This window comes from Stigmatopora argus, chromosome 8 (genome assembly GCF_051989625.1).
Source record: "Stigmatopora argus isolate UIUO_Sarg chromosome 8, RoL_Sarg_1.0, whole genome shotgun sequence".
Classification (NCBI taxonomy): domain Eukaryota; kingdom Metazoa; phylum Chordata; class Actinopteri; order Syngnathiformes; family Syngnathidae; genus Stigmatopora; species Stigmatopora argus.
The window spans coordinates 9,369,292-9,382,375 of NC_135394.1; the positions used below are offsets into that span (position 1 = coordinate 9,369,292).

The 13,084-nt window shown below is 41.6% G+C and overlaps 2 protein-coding genes across 2 annotated transcripts; one reads left to right on the top strand and one right to left on the bottom strand.

Annotated features, from left to right (window-relative positions):
• Window positions 1-32: 32 nt before the first annotated feature.
• Window positions 33-3,308, bottom strand: plpp6 (phospholipid phosphatase 6). The gene is made up of 2 exons (XM_077608119.1): window positions 2,649-3,308; window positions 33-1,927 (listed from the first exon to the last, which is right to left on the bottom strand). Exons 1-2 carry the CDS (start codon window positions 3,154-3,156, stop codon window positions 1,560-1,562), a joined length of 876 nt encoding a protein of 291 aa, XP_077464245.1. The 5' UTR covers window positions 3,157-3,308; the 3' UTR covers window positions 33-1,559.
• A 313-nt stretch (window positions 3,309-3,621) lies between these two features.
• prdx6 (peroxiredoxin 6) lies at window positions 3,622-6,270 on the top strand. The gene is made up of 5 exons (XM_077608158.1): window positions 3,622-3,814; window positions 4,815-4,971; window positions 5,488-5,631; window positions 5,801-5,947; window positions 6,018-6,270. Exons 1-5 carry the CDS (start codon window positions 3,723-3,725, stop codon window positions 6,141-6,143), a joined length of 666 nt encoding a protein of 221 aa, XP_077464284.1. The 5' UTR covers window positions 3,622-3,722; the 3' UTR covers window positions 6,144-6,270.
• Window positions 6,271-13,084: the final 6,814 nt, after the last annotated feature.

Below are 13,084 nucleotides of genomic sequence, written 5' to 3' on the forward strand. Positions count from 1 at the left end.
ATTTTTGAACGAGAAAAAAAGACTTGAAACCATTTGAGTGAAAACAATTTATCAACATTCAAGACTTTTTACATTGCTGCTTGACAAAACAAGAATTCAACTAGTTTCAAATAATTTCGGATGATGACCAAATTGGCAGGACATATATAATCTGTGAGCACAGTTTATTACCCTGGGAGTACAAATTACAACAATGTGAATTTGGATTACTGAACTACAGATCAGTAAACGGTGGGTATAGTTTACTTTACATGTTTAGATGTACTGTACAGTAATCTGTGGCCACAGATGAGTAAACTGTACGCACAGATTACAGAACTGTACCCACAGTATACTACATTTTGGGCACAGATTAGTAATAGGAATGCTTTTTTGCAATATTTGGCACTAGGGGGGTTGAAAAATAAAAACAAAACAGATAGCATCTTTCTCTTGTTTACCTTGCCATTAGCAATGATTTGTATTCTTGTTAAATCAAGAATCAGAATCCTCCTGATTTTAAGCAACATACAAAACAAAATTCAGCACTTGCCCTCAGTCAGAGGTAAAACAAACAACAAAAAATAATTTTGTAGCAACAATTAACCTAACAGTCTCTAAGCATTCAAGTATATATCTACACTTCAGCATTGGAAAATAATAACCCTGTCGATTTTTGATCTGCAAGAATAACATTTAGCAACGGCTAAAACTGCCTTTAAGAAGAACAATATAAAACTAGAGCAGAGGAAAAGTATTGGAACGCACCCACACCTCCCGTGGCACAATAAATACTTCAAATCAACACAATATATAGTGTAGCTACAATAAAAACAAGGACAAGAGTGCAATATCTGGAAAAATTGCAGGTGAACGCTGAAGAGAAGCCGAACCGAACTTTTAAAAATGTAATAAGTTTTGATCGTTATATTGGCATACATATAATTTTTTGGCTGCGATCGACGTCAAATCCATTGGCAGTAACAATGCATGTGGAAAAAATGTTTTTAAATGGTCTGGATTTTGTGGATTGTTGTGAAGTTGGAATGATTCAAAGGAGGTAAATATGTCATAAATTGTTTTTATTCGCGTAGGAATGTCATCATAAAAAATGTGGACAAATAAGAAATGGGTGAATTTGTGGAATATCTAAGAGTGGTTCGTTTGGTTGAGAGTTGTGGGAGGAAATTTGGAAAAAGAATGAATTCATGATATTATTTTTTTCATAAAAATTGGGGGCAAAGTTTTGGATTTTGGAAATTTCACTTTAAGATCTCCGGAATATTATCAAAATTTGGAGAAACTTGTTTGTAGATGTCCTGTATTTTATGGATATTTTGCAGTTGAACTAGTTTGGATAAGATTACAAATACGGAAGGATGAGTTGCATTCAATTTATAAAGCATTCATTGAAAAATGTGGAATGCTGAAAATGTGAACATTTTTGCAAAGTGGAAATGCTCACCCAAGATGTACAGAGTTTTGTGTTAAATCGGAATGGTTTGAATTTTAAAAAAAAGTGTGACTGCTCTTCAGCATTCCGTTTAATAACAACGATCATAAGAAAAAGTCTGTGATTGTTACGCGGCGTGTCCCAAAAGCGATTGCAGGTTCTGAGGCGAGAGCCAGAGCGCCTCCAGCAGTCTGTACTGGCAGTAGCCCATCCAGAAGCCGAAAGCCACGTCGGTGACATTGTGGCGGCCCAGCATGACGCGGCTCAGCCCCACCATGGCCGCCCACAGCAGCACCAGGACCCTCAGTGGGGCGGCTAGCACCAGGTGCGCTAGCAGGAAGCGGGCGCACATGGCAGCGCGGGTGGCGTGGCCCGACGGGAAGGAGTAGCGGTCCACCGAGAAGGTGGCGAACATGTCCATACGGTTGTGGGCCGGGCGCCGCCGCCGCACTGTCGCCTTCACTATGGCCACCAAGATCAGATCCAACACCAGACCTAGAGGAACGAGTGACATTTGTAAAATGACTGGTTCATTTCAATAGGATTTTTTTAATGGAAGTGTGGCCAAATGCCTCTAAAGGTGTCATACTATTGTAAATATTTTAAAGTTAATTGACTGTAAAGTAAAAATAAATACATAAAATTATAGATGCAAACATGTAATTGGGTAAAAGGTGATCTGGTATTGGTTGTTCATCCCATTGTGCCCTGCAATTGGCTGGCAATCAATTTAGGGTATAATTGTATATTATGTATAATTTACCATCATTATTATTTAGTATTACGTGTGGCTTTTTCATTTAAAATGTTTTATTACTATTTAAATAATAAATGTACTTCGATTAATCAATTCATTTTATGTATGAATAGGTATTTAAATATATATTTTTATTCCACGTTGCAAAATGTGTTTGGAAAACACGGGTGGAATTTAGGGGTGTGTGGCAGCACCCAGGGCCAGTTTGAGGGCATAAAGGGGGCGTGGTTGTGCGAGAGGAGATTATTAAACATACGTAAAATGATACGCAGAGCAATAGTCTAGTGTCTCCCTTCTTGGCTGGTCTAGGGGGGGTAGGGGGTCGAATTAATACTGGCCCCGCACACGTACACATTTGTTCCGCCCCTGGAGCAACACAACTACATACTACTACAATGAGGGACAAATAATCATAATTTGTGCATGGATGGGTTAAATTCTACTTTTCTTTTTCCTCACCCATAAGAAGGTTGAGCATAACCTCCTGGCCCGCAGCACTGTCACTCTTGTAGAGGGAGTAGGCGGTTCCGGCCAGCCAGGGGATGCCGTGGCCGCTCACCTCGATGATCTTCATCAGGGGCCGAGCACTCCCCCACGACGAGTCTTCCCGGGCACACACACCCAGCGTCTTGGACAACCACAGGTCGATGGCGAGCAACGAGCTGAGGGCCACCCGCAAGAGCGACGGGTTGAGTCGGATGCCATCCTCCTCCAGCGTCCCGGAGCCGGTGGACGAGCTGGAGCCGCGGCGGCGAGTGGGGCTCTCCGAGGCGCGCAGCCGCGCCGTGGCCGAGTCGGAGCTCTGGCGCTGGAGGAGATGAGGCGGCGTCGTAGACCGGTTGAGCGGCTTGGTGAGGGAACTGAACTCGTAGCGGCCGTTGTTGCCGCTGCCGCCGCCGCCTCCGCCGAGCACCGGGCTCCCCCCCGCGGCGCTGCGACCTGATCTTTTCGTCTTCGGTGAAGACATTTTCGTCGGCCTTTGTCGCTGCGGCGAGTTGGGACCGCAGTGGGAATCTCCGTAGCGTCACGCAGGTTGTAGACGATTTAGCTGGTCGATTGAAATCTCGCGTATTCGAATCACGTACGGAAACTACCGTACGCCATATTTGTTGTTTTTTCGGCAAGCATGCCGGGAAATGGTGTTCTTTCAATAGACGAATGATAAAATAATATAGTTTGCTTTGCTTTATTTTGTTATTATTATTATTATTGTTGTTGTTATTATTATTATTAATAATAATAAATTGAATAAAATACAACATAATGTAGTTAAATATCTAATTAAATCTTCTACCTGATTTGCTTGTGTACGTTAAATCTGCTGTGCAAACAGTGATGCTTATCAATAAAGTTGCCCGAGTTGGAGGCGGAACTGTACTGACTAATGAGAGGTGAGCAAAAGGCGCCTTCCTTAATGCTTGCCTCTCATTGGTCAGTATCGATCTGACAGTTTACGGGTACTTCCGTGTTCGGCTAGGACCGTTTTTGACGCAGTCGTCTCCTTCACCGCGTGGCCATCAAACATTTTCTAATATGCCTGGAATCCTCCTCGGTGACGTGTTCCCCAATTTTGAGGCCGACACCACCATCGGCCGTATTAAGTTTCACGACTTCCTCGGCAACTCGTAAGTGGGGTGCAAATTGTGACTGTAGGTCAGCCGTTTCATCAACCTGCTTTAGTTCAATGCCTGAACAATTCGTCGTTATTTTCTGCAAATAATAATGCCTGCATCAGGTCATCTAGTTTTTGACGCCCAAAGATTATTTGAATAGGATTTGAAGTATTTTCGATTTCAGTTTCGTTATTGCGCGGATTTCCTGCTCACTTTTCCATTTTAAATATTACGTATTTTTACAATGTTATTATTACTTTATTTTAATTCAGCAGTTTAATTACAGTCACTTAAAACTCTAAATGAATGTATCCCAACAATTTATTTATACCACATTAAAATGCATCGTCATTGTGTGACACTAGTTTAAATGTGCATTGGTGTTGCAAGAAGCAATGAGTTTCACTTGTGTTTTGAATAACAACTATTGCCTGAATATTTGAACTTCCAGGACACAAGGCTTGCATTGTTTGCACTCTTCAACTGGGGCATGAATCTGGGCAAATCGCCATTTTTAGGTTCCCATCTTATTTGGGGCTGCCTGGACTGACATACTAGTTCAATTAACATTACAATCACAATAACTAATCTAACAGTGTCATAATGTTAAAAATCAACTCAAGTGCAGTTGAGAACATAGACCAGGAGTCGTCGACTCCGGTCCTCAAGGACATCTATTCGGTCTGTTTTTCATGTCTCCCTCCTCCAGCACACCTGATTTAAATGATCAGTTGGTGAGCCTTGGCGTAGGCTTGTCATGTGTGAAGTCACATGAGTGTGCGGCGACCTTAGGAATTTGTTTTTAAAAACTTGTTAGGTCTTGCTGTCATGGTTTCAGCACTTTTGAAACATCTGAAAGGCTTTCATTGTTAAGCCATTCACAATAGGCATTCAATCCATTTTTGCTGTTTGATTATGCTTTTAAAATGAGTGTTTGTGATTATAGACTCATATATTACAATGCTTTTGAAGTGTTTGCTTAATAACCATTGTGGCTGTTTCCAACAATCAGATGGGGCATCTTGTTCTCCCACCCGAAGGACTTCACTCCCGTGTGCACCACTGAACTGGCATGTGCCGCTAGTCTAAGCGAAAAATTCACCAAACGCGACGTCAAGATGATCGCCCTCTCCGTGGACAGCGTGGAAGATCATCGTGGATGGAGCAAGGTAAAGGTTTCTAAGTTATAATAGTGTGCATTGAAATTGCATCTGTATACCTGCTAAGGTCCTCAAATTGTGCTAATATACTTCAACCTTTCTAGAGGAGAATAAAGTCCAAAACATTTTCTAGTAGCTTTAAATAGCTTTTAGTTACTCTATAACCTTTATAAACTTAAACAGTTCATCATCTACCCAACTTGAACTTTGAGGCTTTTGCAACATCTTTGGTGAAACTGTGTTTATGGATTTGTTTTTTTTTGCACGTAATCACAGCAAATTTTCTTTCCCCAAATAAAATAGACAACTAAATAATTAATAAATATTTACTTAAAATAGGATTCACTTATTTAACCTGGGCCTGTTATTTCAGATAAAATAAAAATAAAATAAAAAAATAAAAAAATCCTGCTAAGAAAGAAAAATAATACGGTATTTTTTTAAAATGATTTCTTTAATTGGTCTGTTTGTTATAGATAATTCTACTTGCAAAAAGTCATCCAAATTGTACTGAATTTTATGCAGGACGTGATGGCCTTCAACAGTCAGGCTTCCAGTCCTCTGCCCTTCCCAATTATTGCCGACCACAAGAGGGAGCTTGCCAACAAGCTTGGAATGCTGGACCCTGACGAGATTGACGGCGACGGCATCCCACTCACCGCTCGCTGCGTAAGAACCAGATTCTATTAAACACTCATTTGGATCCTGACTGCAAGAAAATCATGTACACATGAGAGGATTGAGAAACAAAAAATAACACACATACACAAAAGTAAACACACAAAAAACAGGATATTTTTGCAGGCTCCATTTGGTTTTACTATTTTGGACTTTTCAGGTGTTTGTGGTCGGGCCCGACAAGCGCCTGAAGCTGTCTATTCTCTACCCGGCGACCACGGGGAGGAACTTTGACGAAATACTCCGTGTCATCGACTCGTTGCAGCTCACCGCCCAGAAGAAGGTGGCCACGCCCGTCGACTGGAAGGTACACCTGACCGAGCTTCCCTAATATTTTCACGTCCAAGTGACGGGACGCACGTTCTCTCGTCTTCCAGCCCGGACAGAAAGTCATGGTGCTCCCCAATGTGTCCGACGCTGACGCGGCAGTTCTCTTCCCCAACGGTGTGACCACCAAAGAGGTGCCTTCTGGGAAAAAGTACTTGCGCTACACTCAGCTGTAAAGACAGCATTTACATTAGGTTAGACCCCATCGCTATCAAAATAAAAGCTAGGGTAATAGACGCAACAACAAACCCCATATTAGTGCCTTTTATACAATCCCATAATAAACATTATTTGCAAATACAAGTTTTTATGTTATACATTCATTTGCCACCAAGTGTTGCTGTCTTACCATAACAACTGCAGTAATCACCTGCAGTTCTTCGTCTCATAGATAGATGTCGCTAAATTTAAGGCTTCTGCTTTACTTACTAACAAATGCACCAAATTTTTCCATTTGTTTAAAAAAATCCTTACTTTTTAACACAAAGTGGCAACATCTCATCTCATTTTCTGAACTACTTTATCCTTGGGGGTGCTGGAGCCCATCCCAGCTGACTTGGGGCCAGAGGCGGGGGACACCCTGAATTGGTGGCTAATTAGGACATGTTAAATTTCACCCCTCATTTGGCATTCACTACTGAAAACTCACTTACATTTCCTCCATCCGGAAGCACCACAAGATGGCGGCCCAGCTTTGTCTTATATATCGCGCTCGTGCTTTAGCGCCACCCTTTGACGCCATTTGTCAAACTATTTTGGGGCGGTGCCAATGGCTTGGGATTTTTCACCATTCGCTGGCACAACAACAATAGCGTTGTATTATAAAGGGCGGGCGGGCATGAGAAGAGATTAGGAGTGTCAGACTCTGGCTCAACTGCCCTCCTTTTCATCCAACCCCGCACCCCCCACGCCCCAGCCGTCCCCTCGCCACGCTCATCTGTCACCCTGAAGCTTCGTCCAGCGTGGTAATACAACACCAAGCCCCGTACCAGCTGCACGATCGCACACAAGTATGTGTGTAGTAGTGCTGATCAAAGACATAAACAGTGCTGGCCTCCCAGCAATCCCCTCTCCCGCATCTCGGGGAGGATATTTAACCCCTCCTGAGCTGCTCGCCTCTTCTCAGATTGGCTGCTTTTCATGGGGATTGATAAGCGAAACAAGCACTCTTTCCTATTCTGTCACTCCAAAGCTCCCCTTTTAAAGTAATTTATCATTTGCCATTGACGGCGATAGGCATCCAATCCGTTTTGGAGTGCAACCCAAGAATGAATGATTATTATTTTACATAAGGCTATTTGTTATGGTTAAGGTTTCAGAATGACCTCGTGTTTCATATTACAAACCTATCCTGCAAGTTTGACAATCCCCTTACTCATTCTTGAATTATCTTGAGCCCAAACAGAGCCGGGCGGACATGGTATAAGCTTTTACCTCCTGGCAAAAGTAAAAATACTGTACAATTTTTCCAATAATAACAAAAAACCCCAATCAAATTTCTTAAACCTATTCCATTTATTTCAACTTTCTATATAACCCGACCATTTTACACCACTTCTTTGCCTAATTCCAGTGGGTCAACTAAACATGTATTCCCCTCTGACATCCATCTTAGTTTAATGTTATACCAATAGCAAGATTTCTGTCAATGTTTACCTCGGGGTGTTAAGTTTTCTACCTGAGGGGACATTCTATTCCACGTTTTGCCAGTCATGGTGACAATCAATGCTCACGTTTCAGTGCCATTGATGTCCACCGCCGTCAATGACAGTTTTCTCTCCAAAACTGGAGAATCCATACTTTCTCACCTTTCCTCTATTCAGACAATTTTCCACGTCCTTTCCCCCCCTTCCCCAATCAAAGCAGGCTCGGCGGCTTCAACTATTGGTTTGAATTTCTTTTACGAGTGCCAAGAGAACCAACGTAGGATACAAAACCCTCTCAAGAGCCAAGAAAGTTCATGAGAACAGTTCCTCTATCCGCTCCAAACTTTTTGGAAGCTAATCTGTGATAGCCAAGAACGGGAATATAAAAACTAAGACGAGGGTCGTTAGTTTCCATTGGAAGCTGCCAAACGTGCGCTTTTCCAATGAACGTTACTGGATGTAAACTGCCCGTTACAGTACACGTATTGTTCCTTGGCTGTTTTTTTAAGGCTCCCCGCTGAGTAGTAACCGCAATGGATGCAATAAAACAAAGCGCTCTGTTTGAGAGTGGCTGTTAAAAAATGCAGCAAGGTTGATACTGGATGTGGCGTTTAAAGCGGCCTGTTCTGCGAAAGGGATCCAGACGGGTTTTGCCGTTTGGGGAAAATGGCCTGAAATTCCCAAAGTGCAGAGTTTGGGAAGTAGCCAGCGGCGGGACAAAGAACAACTGTGCCACCGCAGCCGCACAAAGAACCAGCGTTATAGTCTGCGATCAGGCGAGACAGCACTTTGGGAAAAGACCTGGAGTTGCAAAATACAAGTGGCATTGAACACACCGTACGAATGACAGCTACAGCTAATGGAAACAAAAAATATTTAGAAAATATATATTTTTTGTTTCTTTCTTTCACAAAAAAATACATGACTAAGGTTTTTTATTTTATTATTTTTATATATATTTTATATATAAATATATATATGTATATATATATATATATATATTTCAATAATAAAAAATAAAAATAAAACTCATGTTAAAAATAAATACATAAAAATTACACTTTCTTTTGTTCAAAGTTCTTTTTTATTTTATTTATTAAAAAAATGTGACTTTCTTATATAATGTAGAATTCGTTTTTCCTGGAAAAATCAAATACATTAAGATATTTTTTTATTTATAACGTTTTATTTCTTGAAACCATGCATTTAAACAATATTCATCTTATTTATTTTTCCCTTTAAAAATGTATAATATTTGCATCAAAATGACCCTTTATTGTTCAATAACTCTTCCCCGAAAAAATAGATTCTGTTCACCCCTCCAATTTTTTTCCCCCGGCTATACACAACTTTTTAAAATTTAAATATAATTATGTCATAATAAAAATACCAGATTTGACCCCTTCAAATATATCAATTTTCTTAATTCTCAAAAATTATGTATTTGTTCCCCTTTAAATTTCTCAACTTTTTTGTCAAATTATGTTCAAAGACACCCTTTTAAAAAAAAGCATTATTTAAGCTTGCAAAAAGTTTTTTTTCCTGAAAAATATACTTTCCCCCCTTTAACCTCTCTGTGAAAATGAAATATAGTTAAAGGAACACATTTTTTAGGGAAAAAAAGCAGTTGGTAGGTTAGATTGACCCCAGCTAACTTTTCATCCCGCTGCTGTCAACAATTCTAATCCCCAAGTCCATAAATATGCAAACGTGTTTTTTTGCGGCCTTTGGCATTGAGATCGTTGAATGAATCAGAAGACGGGCCGTAGTAAATTGGCGCCTTGTTCGGATGTCTTCACTTTGAACGCGTCACTGCTGACCCAAACATAATTCATATTGGCTTGGAAATTCAACACACTCCCTACAATCATTCAAACACATTTTCAATGTTGGAAAGCTCGGAATGATCACTTTGAGAAAACGGCTGAGGAGGAGTAGCCCTTAAAATGGAGGCTGTGTTTTTAGAAGTTTGCCAATATTTTTGTTCAAACGAAACCCAAATAATGGCTGGCAACCAATTCAGGGTTGCCTGGGATAGGCTCAGGCACCTACAACTCTTGTGAGGATGAGCAGGATTGATGAATTATTTTAATTCATGACTTTCGACTCCTTTTTCTAGAATTTCTTTGATTTATATGGCATTTGTTGTCCACAAAAATCAAGATTGTATCAATGCTAATAACATTGTTTTTCCCCCTTCGGGATCATTTTTGTTCAAAATTTGAGCCGTTTGACTTTTCAGTTGGGCACCAAGGAAGCCAAAAGGCGACCCCCATGAGCTTTTTATCGGACAGGCAGGCATTGAAAGATGAATGGCGTGAAAATATGAAACTCCGGGCGCAAATGTTGTCACGCTGCTTGCTCTGTGTTGTCGCATCCCATTCACGACTACTTTTCTTTAATGGTGGTTGTTGTTATTATGAGGGTGGCTTTAATTGATAGGCCTGGCTCTCTCGCTGTAAGATGAACATAAACAACTTTTAAAGCAAAACATGTGTTAGTCACTCTACTCTATCTGTTTTTGTGTGGGTGTGTATGCGAGAGAGAGAGAGTTAGAGAGAGAGCCAGGCAAGGCAGACTGGTTTCATTACCAGGCCCATTATGGTTAAGCTAAGGGGAAAAAAATCATCCCAAACCCAAAGTAGTTGCCATGGCGATGCCGCCTCACACGACCTCCTCTGTCAACTTTCTCCCACTTTTCTTCTTGTGGTACCTCGCCCTACCGCCAGCATGTTTTTTTTATTTTTTATTTTTTTATGCCCCCTACACGCACGCGCATGGTGAAAAGTGGCAGCCGGCCCGTTTTCCGTCCGGCTGTCGAGTTTCACACGGGCCTTCTGGTCGCTTGCCTCGGAACGAATTCAAAAGAAAAGTCTGAGTTGTTGTTGCAGTACTCAAAATCTTAACTGCTCTAGAAAGGGAAATAGTATTTTTGCTAACATGCTAATCACTAATCAGACTTGGACATGACGGCATATTTGGCTAAAAAATTATTAAATTGGTGGGCCGTGAGTGGTTAGCATGATGGCCTCACAGCTTTGGGCTCCTGGGTTTGAATCCAGGTCTGTCCACCTTTTTGGGCCCTGCGTGGGTTTTCTCTGGGTACTCCTGTTTCCTTCCACATTCCAAAAACATGCATGGTAGGCTGACCCACCCGTGACCCTTGTGAGGATAAAGCGGTTCAGAAAATGAATGAATATAATTAATTAAATTGAATGCTTTTATTGGTAAATATTTCACAACGTATTGGACAAATAACAACAACAAACAGACCAATAAATATTTAATAAATAATAAATACAATAATAAGTAGTGGAGCGGCCTTGTTCCGTCTGAAGTCCAGGATGAAATCCATGTTCAGTGCCAAGTGAGTCAATGGACTCAACAACAAACAAACAAAAACATAGATAATCAATATACAGTAATGATGAGTAATTAATCAATAAATAGAAATAGATAAATAAGTGGTCAACACATAATATATAGTAATCAGTAAATAAGTGGTCAACATAATAAATTAGTAGACATGGGTAAGTGGTACAAGGTAAGTGGCTAGCAATAAGTCTTGATTAGGTCCTAGGTGTAGAACTCCATTTGAGTATGGTGACAGCTCTTGGGAAGAAACTGTTCTTGAGTCTGTTTGTCTTGGCTGTTATTGCTTTAGCATCTTCCAGAGGGGAGCAGGTTGAAGTGATGGAAGCCAGGATGTGTATTGTCTTTTATGATGCTCTCTGCCCTTCTAAGGCACCGAGATTTGTAGTTGGTGGACAGGGTGGGCAGGGGACAGTTGATGATCTTGTGGGCTGTGTTGTTCACCCTCTGCAGGTTGGTGTTTAGTTGTTCCTTGCCGAGTACTTTCAGGAAATTTAGCCTCTCTTGTGCCTTCTTGATAAGTGAATGAGTTTGATCATCCTGATCTAACTGCTAGCATGCTAACGGCAAGAGCATTGGAATTAAGACCATCAATTCCTTCTATTGAACAGATTTTAAATGATAGGCATCTGTGCAGCTGTGAATCCTCATGTTCAATCCATTTGCACTGGGAGGGGTCGAATGAACGTTCGTTGAGCGGCGTCAATGGCAGCCAATATGTTAATAGCACAGGGTTATGATCACGCGCACACATGGAGTAAATGTGCACTCTATTATGAAAGAAGCCATTTTGCTTGTCACGGTGATGAAGTGCTTGGCACTACTGTGGCGGCGTTGCTTTTTAAAGGCCCAGACGTAGACGGCCTCGGCCATTAGTCAGCGCAGGTGATCAATGTGGCTCCAACAAAGATGAGAAAGGGGGGGTGATGTGGTCGTAGTGATAGAGAGAGGGAGAAAGCCGAGCAAAGACACGGAGCGGACACTTTTACCTTCTCGTTCATCAACTTGTTTGCGAGGTTCTGACAGCAAGTGGTGCCTTTAGGAGGGAAACAAGTGTATTGAGGGCAGCTTTGTTAGATCGTGTGTCACAGTTACAAGGAATCCTCAAATTTCTGCTGGCTTTTGCTGTTTAAGTCAAAATTCAGGTCAAAATAAAAGTTAGTTGCTATACTTAACATCATTGCTGAGAAGTTGATAATTGTTTATAATTATTGTTAGGATACCACCGCGCCTTTCGAGGCGAACTTCCTACTTCTCCATACGTATTGGCAAGCCAGCTCAGTCAGACATACACTACTCATGTTTTTCGATTATTTCATGCTTAAAGTGTCATCATACGCCTTTTCTCCGCACTACCCTTCATTGCACCGGCTTGCTTTGAACCCATTGTGATTTACTGAATTCTGCACTGACTAACGCAAAAAAAACAGAAAAAAATGCAACGCTGTTCATAGAGATCTTTGCACGAGGGAGATGCGGTGAGAAAGACAGTGAGCTAAAATCATAAGCAGCTTCTCGCGGCCTGGCCACCTGGCTGTCTCGTATCTCAAAAATTTTCTCGTATCTCAAAATGTTTCTGGTATATCAAGGTAAATATCTGCTCGGAATTTTACTCGTATCTCAAATTCCTCTATGTCGGGGTACTCGTATGTCAAGGTATTACTGAACGTGAAAGTGACTGTTGATGTGGTTGTCCGCGTAAGAGCTCCAGGGTGACATTGGTCCTCACAAAGTTCATCTTTATCTTTAGGTCAACGCTAAAGCGTATGTGCGTGTCTGGTCCTCCGTCATGTCATCACCGGCTGAGGGTGGAAGTCTCCGGGGGCCGTCGCCGCCTCTAGAGAGGATCTAAGTGTAGTGCAGGAAGCCCCCTCTCCTCCTATGCACGGCGCCCTGTGGCACCGCTGCAGTGTTTTGTCTGCGCTTGGGAAAATGGAAGTTGAAGAGGCAAAAACTGTTGATAAGCAGGCGCTGGTGGTTAAGGGAGTTAAGTGTGTGTGTGTGTGTGTGTGTGTGTGTGTGTGTGTGTGGGAGTGGGAGAGTGGGTGCGAATGCCAAGCCGAGTTGGAGGGCGGGTGCGTCTGGAAAGCATCAAGTCA